The sequence below is a fragment of the Ostrea edulis genome, chromosome 9, assembly GCF_947568905.1.
Source record: "Ostrea edulis chromosome 9, xbOstEdul1.1, whole genome shotgun sequence".
Classification (NCBI taxonomy): Eukaryota; Metazoa; Mollusca; class Bivalvia; order Ostreida; family Ostreidae; genus Ostrea; species Ostrea edulis.
This window is the reverse complement of record NC_079172.1, coordinates 18,281,736-18,304,424: the sequence shown is the minus strand read 5'-3', so window position 1 is coordinate 18,304,424 and position 22,689 is coordinate 18,281,736. Positions and strand designations below refer to the sequence as shown.

Below are 22,689 nucleotides of genomic sequence, written 5' to 3'. Positions count from 1 at the left end.
GAACAATGGAAATGTGAAAATATTTAACCAGATTTCATGCATGGCAGAAAACCCAGATGAGATAAAAGGGTTTAAACTAAATGTAGAGCATTTCGATCAATTTAGCATTTCATTTTGCTGAAATTAGATTTGGGAACCATAGTTTTTGACCTTTTCTTATGAAATGGAACACAACCACAACTGACTCATAGTTTTGCTAAGTGGTCCTGACTTGTTGTGATTCTATTTAAGCTCTGATAGTTTTGACGAGAATACTTTTATCATATAAATGTGTCTGTTTTTATAATTGATTATATTATTATTATTATTATTATTATTGATTATAGTTATTTGATGTGTGAATGATTTAAATTTCACAAAGTCACAATTTACAGTAAAGAAAAAGTACAATAAATGAATTTTGAGCATACCTGAGAAAAGAACTGAAATATACATGCACAATAAATCCATAAAGTCTGAGCAATATTGCCTTAATTTTTTATTTATTTATTTTTTTTTTAATTTATTTATTGATTAAAAGTTTATAAAAACATCAATAAAAGCACTGAAAAATTAGACAATTGAAACAGTGCATGTCATTGTTATACTATAAAGTTAATTAAGACTAATCTAAAACGACACAAACACCAGTGAAACTAATATGTGACAGCAGTCAGAAATTCTGTTGTGAAGAGGGCTGGAAAAAGGACTTTTAGTTTTGATGAGCAAATATGATTGAGTGATTGTGTCTTGCTTAATGGTTTTTTACTCATATTGAGACGTCACCAATACCGGTGAAGGGCTTCAAATTCAGGCCTATGTGCGGCGCTTACGGCGATTGAGGAGTCGGGGTTCTTTAGCATGCCACACTTACTGTGACATGGGACATCCGTTTTTAAGGTAATCTCCGAGGACCCGTGACATTCACACCTGATGCCGAGCATTTGGTTTATATAAATGATATCTTATGCATGATAAAATGTGTTCTGTAAGAAAGATGCATTCAAAAAAGAAATTGGAATCCTTTTCTTTTGCATTAAGCAAATCCCTTTGAGAAAGACATTTGCAACAGAATTGAGATAACCATCAAGTCTCTGAGTTTTATTATTTCTAATATTTTTTCTCTTCACCTCAGCTGCAGTTCCACCAGCGAGGCCTCCCACTTCAACTCTCGGTTTATCATCAGGCCTCCCAGTCTCTCATGGATGATTATGAAAATGTGAGGCTCTCAGCCATGAAACTTATATGGGTTCTCAGTCATCTATATCCAGACAGGTAGCAGATTAAAGTTGTCTTCAAGCATTTATCTATTTACAAATTGTAAATGTTTTGATTGAATGATATTATTAAAAAATAAGAGACATGCAGACTTTGAATTACAAATGCAAATTAAATAAAACTGATTTAACAGTTATGTCTTGATTATTGAAACATGGAATTATGTAATGTGTTATATATATATGTGTGTGTGTGTTTATAAACTCTAAACACTTTCTTGAAATAATTCAAATGTGTTGAGATAACACGACTGAAGAAGACTGGTAACACGGTTGAAATATTTCATGATTGAGGTTTTTTTTTAAATTTTACTCTGAAAAAAGAGAGTTATATATATGTGTGTGTGTGTGTGTGTGTGTGTATATATATATATATATATATATATATATATAAAAGAAGGAAAATATGCAGTTCCAAAATATATTCAATTCACTAGCGCTTTCTGGATTTTAACATCCATCCTCAGACGAATACAAATATTGAATATCACACCCTACTGAGAGGGGCCTGATTTTAACAAACTTGAACTTGCACCATGTCAGGAAGCTGCCATGTAAATTTGAACTTTTCTGGCCCAGTAGTTCTTTAGAAGATCTTTAAAACATTTTCCCTATATAATTGTATGTAAAACTTTGATCCCCTATTGTGGCTCCATCCTACCCCCTGGGGCCATGATTTTAACAAACTTGAATCTGCACTATGTCAGGAAGCTTTCATCTAAATTTGTACTTTTCTGACCCGGTGGTTCTTGAGAAGAAGATTTTTAATTGACCCCACCCTATTTTTGCATTTTTGTGATTATCTCCCTTTTGAAGGGGGCATGACCATTCATTTGAAAAAACTTGAATCCCTTTCATAAAAATGTCATCTCACCAAAAAAAAAAAAAAAAAAAATTAGTGCTCATGATACTTTTTGTTGGAGGTCCAACATTGATTAATCACAGAAAATTCCAAAAATTCTTCTCATTTAGAAAATATAAATTTAAGCTGGTCTTTCTAAAACGAAGTCTTCAGAAGTTGTTCATCTAAAGAAGGATGTTTACTACATTTCTAGTTGATTAAGTGTAATCTTAGATTATAGAAACTTTACTATTTTGTTCTACTTGATCAGTATGATTTGTTTGGATGGATGTGTCTATCCAATCACATGAAATAATGGAATATCCAATAATGGTTTGTTTCTGTGGACAGTCTGGTGCCTGTACCGGATTCTGAAGATGAGCTGAGACTGGTGGATGATGGATTTGCCAAGATTTGTAATATGGTGAACGACATTTCAGTCAAAGTCAGAACAGAGGCAGCCATTCTCTTGGTAAGGAGCATTAGTCTTAAATAAACGTCCTTAAATCAACTTCATATATTGGAGCATTAGTCTTAAATAAACGTCCATAAATCAACTTCATATTCTGGAGCATCAGTCTTAAATAAACGTCCATAAATCAACTTCATATTCTGGAGCATTAGTCTTAAATAAACGTCCATGAATCAACTTCATATTCTGGAGCATAAGTCTTAAATAAACGTCCATAAATCAACTCATATTCTGGAGCATCAGTCTTGAATAAATGTCCATGAATCAACTTCATATTCTGGAGCATAAGTCTTAAATAAACATCCATAAATCAACTTCATATTCTGGAGCATAAGTCTTAAATAAACGTCCATAAATCAACTTCATATATTGTAGCATCAGTCTTAAATAAACGTCCATAAATCAACTTCATATTCTGGAGCATCAGTCTTGAATAAATGTCCATGAATCAACTTCATATTCTGGAGCATAAGTCTTAAATAAACATCCATAAATCAACTTCATATTCTGGAGCATAAGTCTTCAATAAACGTCCTTAAATCAACTTCATATATTGGAGCATCAGTTTTAAATAAACATCCATAAATTGAACTTTATTTATTGCCTCAATAAGATCCTGAGTTCAAATGACTTCTATGTAATTTATCTAGTGTCATGTAAAAAGATGATGTACTATTTTGATATTTAGGGATTTGAAACTACATAAATGAAACTTTCAAATGACACTTATTGATGCTTCTCTCCCTGCCAAAAAAAAAAGATGTAGTGAGGGGACCACTGCAGCTATGTGATTTTTCCTTATTTTGATATGAATATGTACATTCCTTACTTGACCTGTGAGGATCTCTGTTAGAATAGGTCCTTCGGATGAGACTGCAAAAACCAAGGCCCCGTGTTACAGCAGGTGTAGCACTATAAAGATCCCTCCCTGCTCAAAGACTGTAAGCGCTGAGCATAGGCCTAAATTTTGCAGCCCTTCACTGGTAATGGTGACATCTCCATATAAGTGAAAAGTTCTCGAGAGGGACGTTAAACAATATCAAAGCAATCTGAAGCTAACTTGACTTTGATAAAACCATATTCTATGTTAACATATACTTTTATGAGGAGAGATTTATCTTGTCTCTTTGTTTTCAGGGGTCATTGCATCAAGTCAGCCCCAAATTTTTGGAACAAACATTAGACAAAAAACTTATGTCAAACATGAGGGTGAGAACTTAAGCATTGAGTTTTAGTTTTTGAGCTACTGTAAGTGGTTTTAATTTCGTGGTGCTAAAAGTTTGTGTTTTTTTCATATTGGTCTAATTGCAGTGGTTTTATTTTCATAGAATTCAAATTTTATTTGATTACTAGTAACTGTTCAAAATGTATTGTGTCACATTTGCAAAATGATTGCGGTAGTTTTAATTTCGCGATAAAATCCCCGACCCCGAACATAACGAAATTAAAACCACCACATACAGTATTTATATACATATATTTTTTTTTTGAAAAATTGCTTTTATTAGAAAATAGAACTTTCCTTGAATATGTCTCTTTCAGTTGATTTACAAGAGTAATGTTAAGATTTTGTTCACTTTTTGAAAAGTCTCTTGTGGTAATTTGATAGAGAAAGAAAAGTGCCCATGAAAGAGCACGAGAGCACTTTGCCTCCGGGGAATGGGCAACTGGGCAGAAGTGGGCTGACGATGCACCCAAAGAGGAAGTGGACCCAGACAATGTGAACCTGATGAACATTGGAGCCTGTGGAGCTTTTGTTCATGGCACTGAAGATGAGTTCTTGGGTGTGTTATTTTCTATGAGAGTTGTAGTACAGTCAACACACTTTTATCAACAACTACATGTGCATGATAAAAAACATAAAGTAGTGTGTACTGGCTGTTTGTATGGAAGTGTCCATTCTTTCAGTATTTTAATTCTCATCCACTGTATTTCTACAGTGTTCCAGTGAATCTCCACAGCATGTCCCTGTAACAATATCCACAGCATGTCCCTGTATCAATATCCACAGCATGTCGCTGTATCAATACCCACAGTATGACCCTGTATCAATCTCCACAGCATGTCGCTGTATCAATCTCCACAGCATGTCCCTGTAACAATATCCACAGCATGTCCCTGTAACAATCTCCACAGTATGACCCTGTAACAATATCCACAGCATGTCCCTGTATCAATATCCACAGCATGGCCCTGTATCAATATCCACAGCATGGCCCTGTAACAATATCCACAGCATGACCCTGTAACGATATCCACAGCATGTCCCTGTATCAATACCCACAGTATGACTCTGTAACAATATCCACAGCATGTCTCTGTAACAATATCCACAGTATGACTCTGTAACAATATCCACAGTATGTCCCTGTAACAATATCCACAGCATGTCCCTGTAACGATATCCACAGTACGTCCCTGTAACAATATCCACAGCATGTCCCTGTAACGATATCCACAGTATGTCTCTGTAACAATATCCACAGCATGTCCCTGTAACAATCTCCACAGCATGACCCTGTAACAATATCCACAGCATGTCCCTGTAACAATATCCACAGCATGTCCCTGTAACAATATCCACAATATGTCCCTGTAACAATATCCACAGCATGTCCCTGTAACACTATCTACATTATGTCCCTGTAACACTATCTACATTATGTCCCTGTAACAATATCCACAGCATGTCCCTGTAACAATCTCCACAGCATATCCCTGTAACACTATCTACATTATGTCCCTGTAACAATATCCACAGCATGTCCCTGTAACAATCTCCACAGCATGACCCTGTAACAATATCCACGGCATGTCCCTGTAACAATATCCACAGTATGTCCCTGTAACAATATCCACAGCATGTCCCTGTAACACTATCTACATTATGTCCCTGTAACAATATCCACAGCATGTCCCTGTAACACTATCTACATTATGTCCCTGTAACAATATCCACAGGATGTCCCTGTAACAATCTCCACAGCATGACCCTGTAACAATATCCACAGCATGTCCCTGTAACAATATCCACAGCATGTCCCTGTAACACTATCTACATTATGTCCCTGTAACAATATCCACAGTATGTCCCTGTAACAATCCCCTACACAGTATTTCCCTGTAACAATCTCCTACACTGTATGTCACTGTAACAATCTCCTACACAGTATTTCTCTGTAACAATCTCCTACACAGCATGTCCCTGTAACAATCTCCTACACTGTATGTCACTGTAACAATCTCCTACACAGTATTTCCCTGTAACAATCTCCTACACAGTATTTCCCTGTAACAATCTCCTACACAGTATTTCCCTGTAACAATCTCCTACACAGTATGTCACTGTAACAATCTCCTACACAGTATTTCCCTGTAACAATCTCCTACACAGTATTTCCCTGTAACAATCTCCTACACAGTATGTCACTGTAACAATCTCCTACACAGTATTTCCCTGTAACATTCTCCTACACTGTATGTCACTGTAACAATCTCCTACACAGTATTTCCCTGTAACAATCTCCTACACAGCATGTACCTGTAACAATCTCCTACACTGTATGTCACTGTAACAATCTCCTACACAGTATTTCCCTGTAATAATCTCCTACACAGTATGTCCCTGTAACAATCTCCTACACAGTATTTCCCTGTAACAATCTCCTACACAGTATGTCACTGTAACAATCTCCTACACAGTATTTCCCTGTAACAATCTCCTACACAGTATTTCCCTGTAACAATCTCCTACACAGTATGTCACTGTAACAATCTCCTACACAGTATGTCCCTGTAACAATCTCCTACACAGTATGTCACTGTAACAATCTCCTACACAGCATGTCCCTGTAACAATCTCCTACACAGTATGTCCCTGTAACAATCTCCTACACAGTATGTCCCTGTAACAATCTCCTACACAGTATGTCACTGTAACAATCTCCTACACAGTATTTCTCTGTAACAATACCTACAGTATTTCTCTGTAACAATACCTACAGTATGACTCTGTAACAATATCCACAGCATGTCTCTGTAACAATATCCACAGCATGTCCCTGTAACAATCTCCACAGCATGACCCTGTAACAATCTCCACAGCATGACCCTGTATCATTATCCACAGCATGTCTCTGTAACAATATCCACAGCATGTCCCTGTAACAATCTCCACAGCATGACCCTGTAACAATATCCACAGCATGTCCCTGTAACAATATCCACAGCATGTCTCTGTAACAATACCCACAGTATGTCCCTGTAACAATCTCCTACACAGTATGTCCCTGTAACAATCTCCTACACAGTATTTCCCTGTAACAATATCCTACACAGTATTTCCCTGTAACAATCTCCTATATAGCATGTTCCTGTAACAATCTCCTACACAGTATTTCCCTGTAACAATATCCTACACAGTATGTCACTGTAACAATCTCCTACACAGTATTTCCCTGTAACAATCTCCTACACAGTATTTCTCTGTAACAATACCTACAGTATGACTCTGTAACAATACCCACAATATGACCCTGTAACAATATCCACAGCATGTCTCTGTAACAATATCCACAGCATGTCCCTGTAACAATCTCCTACACAGCATGTCTCTGTAACAATACCCACAGTATGACCCTGTAACAATATCCTCAGTATGACCCCATACCAATCCTTCTGTATTTCCAGATGATCAATATTTCCAGAAAGGCAAATGGTACAAAAGTTACTGTGCCAGGCAAAAAATTTCAAGGGAATTCAATACACTTACGTTGTCATATCTAAGATAACATCTTTTTTACTGCTATTAATTTTAAATTGAAACTAACTAGATATTTAAAAGAAGCAAGTAGTCCTTCTCCAAAATTGTAAATTTCATGATCCCAGGGGTAAGGGTTTTGGTCCCAAGGTAGAGCCAGAATTGTAACTGATTATTATCTTTTATTATTTGAAAGACGTCTTCAACTTCGCTGAAACTGTTTAAAAAATGTATGCATAATTGGGAAAAGCAGAAAGGAGTGTGCCAAAATTGTGAATTTTGCAACCCCAGGGTTCTGACTCGAGGGCAGGTCCAAAATAATCATTAGCATTAATAAAACATTTTATAAGGTAAGGGGTGCATTTGTGGTTTAAGAACACATCTTGTTTTGTACTGCTGCTGAATATTAGAATTTAGCTTAGATATGCAAAACAGGAAAATCATTACAGATTTTGTAGCCCTTGGGCTAGTGATACTTTTAACTAATACTCAAGTGACCGATAAGGCCTGAGTGTAAGCCTCTTGTTTAATATAGATAATTGATTATTTATAGAAATTGTAAACTTTTTCAGTATCAAATAGTTCACTGTTTCGTTTGGGGTTTTTTTCTGTTTTTTTTTTTTTTTTTTTAGCTCAATAAGCTTTTCTGATCACCTTTTATCTGTCTGGCTGATTGCCAGACTTCACATTTTCATTTTCTTCTCCAGAACCACTGGGCCAATTTCAACCACACTGGGTACAAATCATCCTCGGATGAAGAGGATTAAATTTTGTTCTTATGAAGGGCCATGCCTTTAAAAGGGGAGATAATCATGAAAAGGCAGAAATAGGATGGGATCATTTGAAAATCTTCTGCATCCAGAAAAGTTAAAATTTACATGATAGCTTCCTGACATAGTGCAGATTCAAGTTTGTTATCAAAAGCATCCTGACAGAGTAGATTCAAGGTTTTTTCCCCCTCCAAATCATAGTCACCGGGTGTAGGATGGTTATTGTACCCAGTAAATAAAATTTTAACACAAAGATATATTTCTACAATTCACAGAGTTTGATGAATTGAAAGATTTGGAAAAAAAACCTATGATGTCACATGAGGATAGTTACCTTAATTATCACAGCAGTACAATGTTTTGTGTTTTATATTAGAGGTGAGGAATGCTGCTCTGGACTCTCTGTGTGAATTGGCTAGCCAGTCGGCGTCCTTTGCTAACCTCTCCCAAGACAGTATTATTGACATGTTTAATGACGAGATTGAAAGTGTGCGACTCAATGCCATCAACAGTCTCCGGAAACTCAACAGATACATTACACTGAGAGAGGACCAGCTGGAAATCATACTAGGGGTGTTACAGGTATTTATCTCGTTCGTGTATCACTAGTTTGATATACCATAGCTCTGTCAAATGCCTGTTGTATATAGCACTTCTGGTCCGCACTACAATGCATAGGAGAGGATACACACACTTATCTAATTTGTGTGGTGCGTGTCGCTAGTTTAATATACCATAGCTCTATCAAACGTCCATTGTATATAGCACTTCTGGTCCGCACTACAACGTGTAGGAGAGAATACACACACTTATTTAATTCGTGTGGTGCGTATCGCTAGTTTGATATACCATAGCTCTATTAAACACCTGTTGTATATATGGCACTTCCAGTCTGAACTGCTGTTTAAATCATCCCCACTTCCTTCAACATCCCTGTTTATCAATAAGATACACAAATAAAATAAAGCATTAGCCCTGTGAATATAAGCACACCATTTCAACTCGTTGAATAGAGCAAATATAAAATCACGCAATACAGCTCAAATTCTGGAAACTTTATTTTGTTTTTAAAATGTGCTATTTATATGATAGCAAAGTCTGTAACTTTAACAATAATCATTGATAAGACTAAAACCAAGTTTAAAGATTTTGTCAAAATGAAGATTTCAGTTCTAATGAATATATAGCATTATATAGAGATCATTTTATGTACCGGAAGACAGTAATGTACTTTTGCTTCATTCAGAGCCTCTGGCTAGGTTTGCTTCATTCAGAGCCTCTGGCTAGGTTTGCTTCATTCAGAGCCTCTGGCTAGGTTTTCTAATGCAAATATCTATAACATAAGTTGATAAACCTGATTTTTTTCTGTCAATAAATAGTAAATCACAATTCTATATCAAAATTCCTCAACACCAAAAATGACAGCTAGTAGTGCCTTAATTTAGTGTCTGATTTCTAACATTATGACATGGATCGAAATTAAGCACCCTAGCCTTCAATAAATTATCATAAAGATGTGTTTGTTAAACAGTGTGTTGGCCAAGTTCACTTGTTGCTATTTGAACTTGAGATTTAACCTTGACCTTTATCGATCATATAGCTTTGTCCTTGCAGTTTACCAAGTATGAAGACTTTATTAAAGTTGAAAATTTAGTACTAAAGTAAAAGCTGCAGGCAGATAAAGAAGCAGCAGTAGAACTAACAAGAACCACATCACCAGGCCTGGATTTCTTGAAAAGAACTTAAGTTTAAAACTTAGACTTAAGTCTGAGATTTTACTCAAATTTTGACAGCTCAAATAGAAGAAAACTAAAACTTAAGTTTGAGATTTTTTCAAGAAATCCAAGCCAGAGCATTTAGTGTTTTCTTTTGATTTGATACATTTACACTGAATCAACACTTCAGCATTTTGTTTGCAAATTCATGTAGCCGTGTGGTTTCTTTTTTTTTTTTTTTTTTTTTTTTTTTAAGCTCACCTGAGCTGAAATCTCAAGTGAGCTATTCTAATCTCCTTTTGTCTGTCATCTATTTGTATGTCTGTTCGTCTGTCCGTAAACTTTTCACATCTCATCTCCAGAACCACTGGGCCAATTTCAATATCAAACTTGGTACAAATCATCCTTCGGTTAAGGGGATTTGAGTTTGTTCAATATGAAGGGCCACTCCCCCTTCAAGGGGGAGATAATCATGAAAATGCAAAAAAGGGTGGGATCATATAAATATCTTCTAAGGAACCATTGGGCCAGAAAAGTTTAAATATATACATGAATGTTTTCTAGCATAGTGCAGATTCAATTTTTTTTTTTTAAATCATGGCCCCAGGGGTAGGATGGGGCCACAATAGGGGATACAGTTTTACATGTGAATATATAGGGAAAATCTTTTTAAAAAATCTTCTCAAAATCAACTGGGTCAGAAAAGTTGAAATTTACATGAAAACTTCCTGATATTGAGTAAATCCTATTTTGTGCAAATCATGGTCCCCAAGGGTGGAGTAAGGCCACAACAAGTTTTAACGTCAGATATATTTGGGAATTTTTATGCTCCAGAGATCAAAGATCTGGGGCATATTGTTTTTGTCCTGTCTGTCATTCTGTAAATCTGTAATTCTGTCTGAAACTTTAACCTTCCTAAAGTATTCCTTTTGACAAGATCTTTCCATGGGTACCAAGATTTTTGACTCTGTGACCTTGGAGTTTGACCTACTTTTTGAAAACTTTGACCTTGCTAATAACTTTTGAACAGTGAGTGCTAGAGCTTTGATATTTCACATGAGTATTCCTTGTGACAAGACCTTTCCGTGGGTACTAAACCCTTTGACCTTGCCATAAAAAATCTATATACAAAATACCAGCCCTAACTGAAACAATTCAAAACTTGGTCAAACTTCCAGGTCAAGGTCACATTGACCTTGGCAATTGACCTACTTTTTAAAAAATTGACATTGGTCATAACTTCTAAATGGTAAATATTAGAGCTTTAATATTGTACATGATAATTTCTTGTGGCAAGATCTTTCTACTGGTACCAAGATATTTGTCCTTGTGACCTTGGCCATCTTTGGAATTGGCTATTATCGGGGGCATTTGTTTTTCACAAACACATCTTGTTTAACAATCTTCTTCTCAAGAACCACTGGGTCAGAAAAGTGGAAATTTACATGAAAATTTCCTGACATAGAGTAGATTGAAGTTTGTTCAAATCCTGGTTCTCGGGGTAGGGTGGGACCACAAAAGGGAATCAAAGTTTTATATGCTGATATATATAGGAAAAATCTTATAGAATATCTCTTGAACTATTAAATTAGGGCTTTCATATTTTGTATATACATTCATTATGACAATACAGTTCATGTGATGCACTGGATATGTGATCTTGTGACCTTGACCTGGAAATTTGACCAAGTTTTGAATTGTTTCAGTTAGGGCTGGTATTTTGTATATAGATTTTTTATGGCAAGACCTTGTTATACTTTGGTGTTTGACCTTGTAACCTTGACCTGGATTTGACATACTTTTGATAAAAATTTGACCTATTCAATATCTCCTGAACCATTTAAGATAGAGCTTTCATGTTTTGTGTATAAGTTTCTTATGGCAATGTGTTTCATGTCATAACATGATCTATGGTCTTGTGACTTTATTCTCATTCAGAACAGCAACATCATGTTAGTCATATTGGTGTTTTGGCGTCTCTTTGTTGTGGGAATTCATTTTCAGTTACATGTATGCTGTGATCCTTCGGAGCTAGGCTGGAGCCACATTATGGGGGTCAAGAATTTTCACGGGAATAAATATAGATAAAAAAAAATTTAAAAATCACAATGGCTGAACAACAGCCGGGCCAAGATTACTCAGGTGAGTGATGTGGCCCATGTTTATTATCAGTTTTATTCATGATTCAGCAATTATAGATATAATTGTTTTCATGTTGATTCAATTGTAAACATATAAAATAGGGGGGGGGGGGGGGGGGGGGGGCAGTACTCAGCTCAATCAATATTGATTATGTGAACTCTTTCCCAGCTGGAAGAAGTGCTTTTTCACAGTATCTGAAACAACAGTACCAGTAAACAATGATTATGAACACTTTTATCAAATGTATAATTATACAAGTTTTGTAATGAGTACCAGCTTCACAAATTCATTTATGAATGAGCTGAACTTGTTTTCTGAATCATTAAAGCTGTATGACCCAATGTTCATGTATTATTTTTGTACATAATTACTTTAAAGCAGATTAATTACTTTATAAAGTTAATAACTTTCCCTTAATTACATGCTTGAAAACATCTGCATGAAAAAGAAAACAGTGAGAATATTATTTAGAAAGTAAATATAGTGTGGTACATATATAAATCATACAGTGTTAGAAATCTATGAATAGACCCACACGCGTCAGGGGAATCCCAACATGACGTATTAACTCATACACAACTGTCTAGTTATAAGGCTGAAAGAACCTAAAACAACGAACTACTAAGAGGTATTTGATATTTTTATTTCTATTAAACTTATGGCACGGTACTGTTGAAACAAAATACACAGATAAGACCATCGATGATCTGAAAGTTTGAACTGGTCACGTGACTGTCACTTGAAATGGCAGGGTGACACGGTTATTTGTAAACATCGATTTAAAATCAAATCATTTTGGTTAAAACAGGTGAAATAATGTATGATATGTCATACAGCCTCATAACTACATACATGCGATGATTTAATAGTGTTTTTACGAGATGGAAAAAAATATTGTAATTCGGACCATACAGCTTTAAATAAAATTCCACTTGAATATTCATATGGTATTTTGACTTGCAGTATGTATGTCCTATATATATAATTTCATGACAAACAAAAAGTTGTGATGAGTATTGTGTGAGATTCTGAATGGGGTTTGTGAATATGTATTTGAATGCCAGTACTGAAGCACTTGTTATGTCTCTAGTTTTGTGATTTCAAGAGATTTAAATGTGAACAATACTTATGACGGCGTTTCACATTCCTGTTCAGTGATATGCGACAAATTCCCATAGACAGGGTCATTTAAATTCCCAAAATACATCATTTTGTTCACCATCATTCACAATCATGCACTGGGAGTGTGATTCTTACATATGTCCTATATATGCTGGATATATAATTCAACAGGACTGAAATAATTTAGCTAAAAAAAACTTAGAAATTAAAAAAAAACGTCTAGGTCCTAAAATGTTTTTTTTATAAGAAATTGATTATGCACAATTTTGTGATCAACTTTATGTAAAAATTATGAAATGAAAGTCAGGAATGGAATAAAGTGCCTGAAATTGACTGTTTAGAATAAATGCCTGGGTTGTTGTGTTATGGGGATGTATGACAGTAACAACAATGGAAGCATGGGATAATTTCTGTGTAATCTGCTAATCATATTCCTAAAATCATGGGTCTAAAATGATAATAAGATGTATTTGTGAAACTTATGTCCCACGACCCTTCCATCAAATGAAAATGTATGTTCAAAAATCATAATACCTTTTGTATCCTCCACGAGGAGGGGGCATTCTCCCTCCCACAATTCCCTCCTTGCTGCTTTGTAACTTGGCCATCAACCATAGACTGCTGGACAAGTGGATCAGTATCCGGGCTGACAGAAATATTAACTAGCCCTGCAGGTTATTTCAGCTAAAAGATTAGTGTCTACCCCTGTGTCAGATTTAAAGGTCACTGCTTTTTAGCTCATCTGAACTTAGCTTAGCAAAGTGAAAAAAGAGAGTAGGTATTTTCACCTGTCAGTTCAGGAAGGGAGAAAATGCAATGAACCAGACTGGGATTTGAACCTTGGCCCCTAAATCTCCAGGCAGTTGCTCTACCAACAGAGCTATCTGACTACCAGCGGTCGGACTGACCACCAGCGGTCGGACTGACCACCAGCAGTCGGATTGACCACAAGCGGTCGGACTGACCACCAGCGGTCGGACTCCTCTTGCTGCCAAAACTGCATGGGTTAAGTTGGGCCCAAAGAAAGAGTTCCTAAATTCTTACAGAAGTGGTTCAACTTTTTGAAAATATTTGAAATTCCCAACCTTAAGGCATGTATTTTCTTGTTCTGAATTTCTCCAATATCTTGAAAACCATGGAGATTCCCAAAACTGTATATCTTCTTGCTCCTTGTGACAAGACAAGTTCAGTGGTATGCAACAGAAGGGTCAGACCTTTCTTCTTGTGGCATTGTCAAATAAAGGATATTATTATTATCATTATTATTATCATTATTTCCATTGGTGATTACCTTTGCCCTTTCGACCAATTTAACACAAACTCTTAAGATTACATTATATACATTATAATGTTTTACATTATATACAATTGCCTTTTCATCTGTAACAGATATTAGTCGTTTAAGATTTATCAGTGTAATTCCTCGTCACAAGGCCCATCTAGTGTACGTGTACATGATGTTTACTACCATAGGCAGTGCAGTACTGGGACATTAATGTTACACACAAGATGTCTTTTGTTAGTTCAATATCTTACCTTTTTGGAAAATCACCATTTAGCTTAACTTAGAAATTCGCAACGTATGTGTCACACTGCCTGTGGTCTTATCTGGGCATGTTTAAATTTGGCGCTAAAATTTGAATCCAGCGAAAATAAGTTACACATACAACAAATCGTTATTTCAATTAAATTGTTGAAAATTTACGTTTGATTAAAGGAATTGTGAAGAACACTTTGGTACATTTATATGGGTAATATAGGTACTGGAAAATCTTTACAAATAAAATGGTAGTTTACATTTGTGATCTTTTAACACATCTGACTAGTACATATTCAATCATCATTTTGAATGAAATGAAGTTTTGCATTATTTTATGAAGGACTTTTCTACAACAACTCGAGATAATTTACGAGATATGCTTGGTGAGATGAAGTTGGCGACTCGAGAGTGTTTGAGTAAATGTATTTACAACTTGTTGGATAACCTCAGACGATACCCTCAGGACAAACTGTCTATCTGGAAGTAAGTAAGAGCATGTACAGATAATAGCCTCAGAATAAACTGTCTATCTGGAAGTAAGTAAAATCATGTACAGACAATAGCCTCAGAATAAACTGTCTATCTGGAAGTAAGTAAAATCGTGTACAGACAATAGCCTCAGAACAAACTGTCTATCTGGAAGTAAGTAAAATCATGTACAGACAATAGCCTCAGAATAAACTGTCTATCTGGAACTAAGTAAAATCATGTACAGACAATAGCCTCAGAACAAGCTGTCTGTCTGGAAGTAAGTAAGGTCATGTACAGACAATAGCCTCAGGACAAACTGTCTATCTGGAAGTAAGTAAAATCATGTACAGACAATAGCCTCAGAACAAGCTGTCTGTCTGGAAGTAACTAAAATCGTGTACAGACAATAGCCTCAGGACAAGCTGTCTATCTGGAAGTAAGTAAAATCATGTACAGACAATAGCCTCAGAACAAGCTGTCTGTCTGGAAGTAAGTAAAATCATGTACAGACAATAGCCTCAGAACAAGCTGTCTGTCTGGAAGTAAGTAAAATCACGTACAGACAATACCCTCAGGACAATCTTGAGTCTGGAAGTATTCCATAACAAAGCTATTCCTGTTGTTCAAGTAGTAAAAATATTGACAGACTGATTGTGAACTCTGGATAGTCCAAAAGACTATGAAAATTTTAGAATCTAAGAATTTAAAGTTTAGTGTTTCTTTTGAATAGACTTTTGGTCAAGTTGTCTCATTCCGTTAAAGAATTTTGTTTTGATGTTTTGAAAGCCTAAGTTAACTCACTGTAACAATCTCCTACACAGTATGTCCCTGTAACAATCTCCTACACAGTATTTCTCTGTAACAATCTCCTACACAGAATGTCCCTGTAACAATCTCCTACACAGTATGTCCCTGTAACAATCTCCTACACAGTATGTCTCTGTAACAATCTCCTACACAGAATGTCCCTGTAACAATCTCCTACACAGTATGTCCCTGTAACAATCTCCTACACAGTATGTCCCTGTAACAATCTCCTACACAGAATGTCCCTGTAACAATCTCCTACACAGTATTTCCCTGTAACAATCTCCTACATAGTATGTCCCTGTAACAATCTCCTACACAGTATTTCCCTGTAACAATCTCCTACACCGTATGTCCCTGTAACAATCTCCTACACAGTATTTCTCTGTAACAATCTCCTACACAGAATGTCCCTGTAACAATCTCCTACACAGTATTTCCCTGTAACAATTCTCCTATACAGTATTTCCCTGTAACAATCTCCTACACAGTATTTCCCTGTAACAATCTCCTACACAGTATTTCCCTGTAACAATTCTCCTACACAGTTTGTCCCTGTAACATTCTCCTACACAGTATGTCCCTGTAACAATATCCACAGTATGTCCCTGTAACAATCTCCTACACAGTATTTCCCTGTATCAATATCCACAGCATGACCCTGTAACAATCTCCTACACAGTATGTCACTAACAATCTCCTACACAGTTTGTCCCTGTAACAATCTCCTACACAGTATTTCCCTGTAACAATCTCCTACATAGTATGTCCCTGTAACAATCTCCTACATAGTATGTCCCTGTAACAATCTCCTACACAGTATTTCCCTGTAACAATCTCCTACACAGTATTTCCCTGTAACAATCTCCTACACAGTATTTCCCTGTAATAATCTCCTACACAGTATGTCACTAACAATCTCCTTCACAGTATGTCCCTGTAACAATCTCCTACACAGTATGTCACTAACAATCTCCTACACAGTATTTCTCTGTAACAATCTCCTACACAGAATGTCCCTGTAACAATCTCCTACACAGAATGTCCCTGTAATAATCTCCTACACAGTATGTCACTAACAATCTCCTACACAGTATGTCCCTGTAACAATCTCCTACACAGAATGTCCCTGTAACAATCTCCTACATAGCATGTCCCAGTAACAATCTCCCACACAGTATGTCCCTGTAACAATCTCCTACACAGTATGTCCCTGTAACAATCTCCTACACAGTATGTCACTAACAATCTCCTACACAGTATGTCACTAACAATATCCTACACAGTATGTCACTAACAATATCCTACACAGTATTTCCCTGTAACAATCTCCTACACAGTATTTCCCTGTAACAATCTCCTACACAGTATGTCCCTGTAACAATATCCTACACAGTATGTCCCTGTAACAATCTCCTACACGATATTTCCCTGTAACAATCTCCTACACAGCATGTCCCTGTAACAATCTCCTACACAGCATGTCCCTGTAACAATCTCCTACACAGCATGTCCCTGTAACAATCTCCTACACAGCATGTCCCTGTAACAATCTCCTACACAGCATGTCCCTGTAACATTCTGATAGCTTGAAATCCAGACATACTGCACGTAACAACATTAAAGTGGAGCTTCAGGTGAAGTTTATTTTAGGCAACAAGAAAAGTAAAGGATGAAAAAATTTTGATTTCAAACCTTGAGAAATGTTACTTTTTGGTGGAATCAGAATTTGAATTTGGACATTGTGACATTTGAATGTATGATGTTATTCAAGCCATGTAAGCTAATCAGCCTCTCAAGAGCCTATTTAATCAGCAGATTGTGTCTACTAATTCTATCCACCATCAAGTTCTGTTATTTGTGCATTCAGGTGCATGAGAAACCTTGGGAGTCATCATCCACATTTGGCTCTTCCCCTTGTTCCGGAACTCCTCTGCCTTCATCCATACTTTGACACACCAGAACCTGATATGGATGATGCTGCCTGTATCCTTTTTATTTGCTTAAAACGAAATATGTAATAATGGGATACTAATGTACAACAGACAACTGATATGCAATTAAGATGATGTATTCTCAAAATATTTGCTTAACGTTAAGTATAATGTTGTCCATGGAATTACTGAAGTACTGTAGGATTTATAAAGTATTAATGGTTTTATTAATTCTGTGTATCTTATCAAAAGTTAATCCTCTTCTGATATACCACCAGCAAATTAAAAAAAAAAGTAGATATGGTGTCATTTGATACAGACTACAGAGTCAGTGTATCAATCCTCATGTAATGTATACAAAGGGGAATAACTCCCATATATTTTTCCTGCACTTTGGATTTTATTAAATTCCGTGATTTTTATGGAATTATGGCATCTGGTTGAGACAGTTTATACAGTGTAATCATAAAATCATTTGTAATATTATCACAGCTTTGGAATATTGATTCAAAAGATCAAGTTTATGTACTAGTACTTATTAAACAACTAGTGGTTCTCCTTAACACTGTGTGTCAGACATCAGTGTGTTGATGCTGGTGTTTAATTCGGCTGTAGAATGTCCCACAGTGATGACTATGTTCCAGGACCACACGTGGAGACATTACCACTATCTACAGGACAGCCTGCCAGACCTTGTCCCCAAACTCCAGGTAACAAGTATTCTACAGACAGACAGGTTTTTCTCTGCCAGACCCCGTCCCTGAACTCCAGGTAACAAGTATTCTACAGACAGACAGGTTTTTCTCTGCCAGACCCCGTCCCTGAACTCCAGGTAACAAGTATTCTACAGACAGGCAGGTCTTTCTCTGCCAGACCCTGTCCCTGAACTCCAGGTAACAAGTATTCTACCGACAGGCAGGTTTTTCTCTGCCAGACCCCGTCCCTGAACTCCAGGTAACAAGTATTCTACCGACAGGCAGGTTTTTCTCTGCCAGACCCCGTCCCTGAACTCCAGGTAACAAGTATTCTACCGACAGGCAGGTTTTTCTCTGCCAGACCCCGTCCCTGAACTCCAGGTAACAAGTATTCTACCGACAGGCAGGTTTTTCTCTGCCAGACCCCGTCATTGAACTTCAGGTAACAAGTATTCTACCGACAGGCAGATTTTTCTCTCTAATTTGTGAAGCATATTTAGGTACTATGCAAATACTACATGGCCAACTAAAATTGGCTTTAGCTTTGGCAAGGGAGACAAACACTGAGAATTTGATGGCCCTGCCCCTCTTGGATTTGTGTTGAGTTTGCAGTCTGTTACATATGTGGTAGGGTATATAAATCGTTGGAAACCCACGGTCGGTCGCTCTCTGTTGGTAAACAGAGTCCGACGATGGGTATATGATACGTTTATTGTTTCTTTATTCAGGCAATAACAACATATAAGATGCATATAAAATGATGACATCACATGTTAGTCACAATATGTATCACAGATGGTATCACATAATGTTATCACAATGTGTGATATACACATATAGTGTGCTTAGCTTTTTAATTCCACTCCCTTGTAGAGCAACATCAAAACTGCCACAAATAGTAACTTATCAAGACTATCTCCATATAATGATGAGTCAATATATACTACAAATGCAAATATTTCCCAACATAGTAAGGTAAGGCAATCATAAATTAGAAATGGAAATATTTATGGATGAGCATGCCGAGTCTCTGTAATTTCCTTGTAGTGTAGAGAACTTAATTTGCAAAATTGCTGTTCCATGTTGATCTGTGAGAATGTGAAATCACAAGTGCTATACTCCAAAGAAATTAAATCTATACAATCAGCGATAGCGAGATGATGGATTTTGTGAGAGAGGCAACTCCTGCAATATACAATTATGGACTGTTTAGCAGGGAGATATCACAAATTATCAGGTCTTAGTAGGGTTATCACCCGAGGGCGAGGGCGCCTGTGCGCCCGAGGGTGATAACCCTACTAAGACCTGATAATTTGTGATGTCTCCCTGCTAAACAGTCCATAATAGTTTTATTATCCTAAAGAATCTGAACGTTAAAAAAGTTATATTGAACTATCTGTTATATTGAAGTTAAAATAAATCCCCCAGTAGCAATATTTTTGTAGTTCAGCATTGGTTATATTGAACTTTGGATATAATGAACAATTCGGGTCGGTCCCCTGAATTTCATTAAATTCTGAGTAGACTGTACCTTTTTTTAAAAAATTTAAAACGTGAACAAATTCGCAATAACTTTCTCTGCAAAAAATTCTGATAACTTTTCAATAGTTTTCGAGGAGTGAAATAAATGTTAACCTCAACTACATGCATTATTTTGTTTTACACTCAATGTCATACATTTATTAGATATATGTGTTAACGAAAGCAAAACATTGAGGTTTGAGAAAGTTAAACGAGAGAAGGCTTTCAATTGTGACGTCACAGTAGAATGACGCAAAAACATAACGTCAAACGTAAACATTTCGTAACGTATTTCAAGACAAAAATGTAAACATCAAGTGAAATGCAAAATTGCATTAGAATGGAAATATATTTCTTCTCGATTGATATTTGTGACCATTAATGTTGACGCTGAAGTTTATGATTTACGATCCCGCATATTTTCCTATGGTTACGTTGCTCGCTTTAAAAGTTATCTTCTAAAGGGAGACAACACAGTTGTCACCCTGTGCGTGAGGGAGACATCACAAATTGTCTCCCTCCACGTGACCAGCCCTGGACCAATGAAATTGACTGTATTATTCTGAAGGATACTATTGATTATCTGCTCATGAAAACGAATCTACCATGATAGGGGTATACATGAACAAAATACAACGCAAAAAGAACTAAAATTAAATTGCCTAACATTTACAGTTGTTTACTGATTTGTGATCACTTTGCAGAAGAATGTAAGTGCTGCCGAGGGGAGCGACATAGAAAAGCCGTCTTACACAGACATCAAGTCTTTCTTGAGGAACTTGATTGGTGGATTGGATAGTTTGTCCAGTATGGATCTGACCACTGCACAGCCATTGCTTGAGACCATGGTGAGGTAGGAAATCTTGGGAAGTTTTTATATACTGGTTATCGACCACAGAGAACTGGGACATGTAGAAATGATTTCACAATCTTTTATCTTTACCAGAGATTTACAACAGATTTCTGGATTGAATGAGAAGTGCAGTCCTTCAGCGGAGTTTGTATGCGTTTTCCTCAAGAGCCAGCTTTTGCTCACTAGGGTATGAGTAATCTATGATATTCTGATCCCTGTACAAACCTACTAATTTCATCAGATATTAAATATGAAAAAAAAAAATTCTCATATCAAAAAAACTGAAGTATGCTTTTTGGCCCATCTGTTCACAACTTGAACCTTGACCCTAACTTCAGATACTCTTCAATGAATTTCTTTCAAATGATTAAAACATTGTGACCTTTACCTATGGAGCACTTCGTTTCTAAGGATAAGGTGGCTGCAGTCAGAGATATACCGGTAGATGTTTCACAAACACATCTTTTTCATTCATCGAGAAGTTAATTCTAGTGCGACTTGTGTGTGGGGCTAAATCTTGTCATGTAATTATCAAAAATTATCTCCAAAATTACTTTGAATAGGGATTTTGTACATGTTCATGTATCTTGTCGACTCGTTCCTTGGCATCTGGTCCGTCCAGTGGATTCACCGCTTCACAACCATCCTCATACGCAACTGAATATAGTTTTACTGGCAGTGTATGTTAATTGATTTGTTAAATAAAATCATTGCTGTGCACATAAAATTCTTAAGATTATGTCAATGAAATGCATGTACATGGTTTGTGAAAGAATGTGAAAATATTTTAGAATACCAGACATAAACCGGGCAGGTCTGCAACTGAATACAGGTGGGAGAAGAATTAGATGAGACTGTGGATATGAAAGCAGACACTGCATGTCTTTCATTGAGATTAAGATTTGTTAACATGGTTATTAAAGTTATGTACTCTGATATATTAAAATTTTAGCCAAACCATAATGGTGAAAGACTTATGAAGTCTGTCGAAATAATATTTTAATCGTGCATGAATATGAAGAGGGAGAGGGTTACTTGGGTTAAATGAATAAGGACTTTGATATATTGCATTTAACTTTCCGTGGAAATAAATGATTTGGCGGTTCTTGAACTAATATTCTAACAGAATTCTGACAAAAATATATCTGAAATGAATTAACGAATTCTATATTTGCTTTGTTTAAATAAATAAACAATGAACAAGTTAACATCATTATTATATCGAGACCCGCTACAAATTGTGTCTGGGCTGTTACTGTTGTACAGTGGAGCCTCGGTAATCCGGACGCCATTAATCCGGATGCTTCACCTTCCGGATGATTTTTCTAGGGAACGGAATTTTTATACATTATTTTGCATCATTAATCCAGAACTTCGCGTTCCGGATCCGGATGGTCACTTTTTACTACAAAACGTTATAATGCATTGAAAATTGTACCGTTAATCCGGACGGTAATTTTGTTTAGGGAAGGTCTGTGTCGGACAATTTTAGCAAGGTGTAAATTATAAAGAAAACAAGCCAAACTGTCTAATTGAATCGATTATATGTACCCTGTTAACACCTCCCTCCAATTAAGTGGTGTGTGATGATAAGTCCATTAGATAGCACGTGCCGATCGAGACATTGTATTGCCAATTTTCGCACATAAGATCTGTATTGCGTGTAGTGTTGAATTTTGTAAATAAATCCGTAGCATATTATTTTATAGTCTTGATCAATACCCTAATAGTGTTAATAAATTAAACATCATACCGTAATGATAATTTTTTTAACTGCTACACGTATCAGTT

At 36.3% G+C, this 22,689-nt stretch overlaps 1 protein-coding gene across 1 annotated transcript in view; it reads left to right on the top strand.

Annotated features, from left to right (window-relative positions):
* Positions 1-22,689, top strand: part of LOC125657724 (integrator complex subunit 4-like) — a 53,432-nt gene that overhangs the window by 22,982 nt on the left and 7,761 nt on the right. The window contains 10 exon segments of the mRNA XM_056148711.1: positions 1,115-1,254; positions 2,449-2,569; positions 3,707-3,778; positions 4,179-4,353; positions 8,475-8,680; positions 14,958-15,100; positions 17,766-17,881; positions 18,406-18,539; positions 20,750-20,898; positions 20,992-21,085. Of these exon segments, the coding sequence (XP_056004686.1) occupies positions 1,115-1,254; positions 2,449-2,569; positions 3,707-3,778; positions 4,179-4,353; positions 8,475-8,680; positions 14,958-15,100; positions 17,766-17,881; positions 18,406-18,539; positions 20,750-20,898; positions 20,992-21,085 (1,350 nt within the window).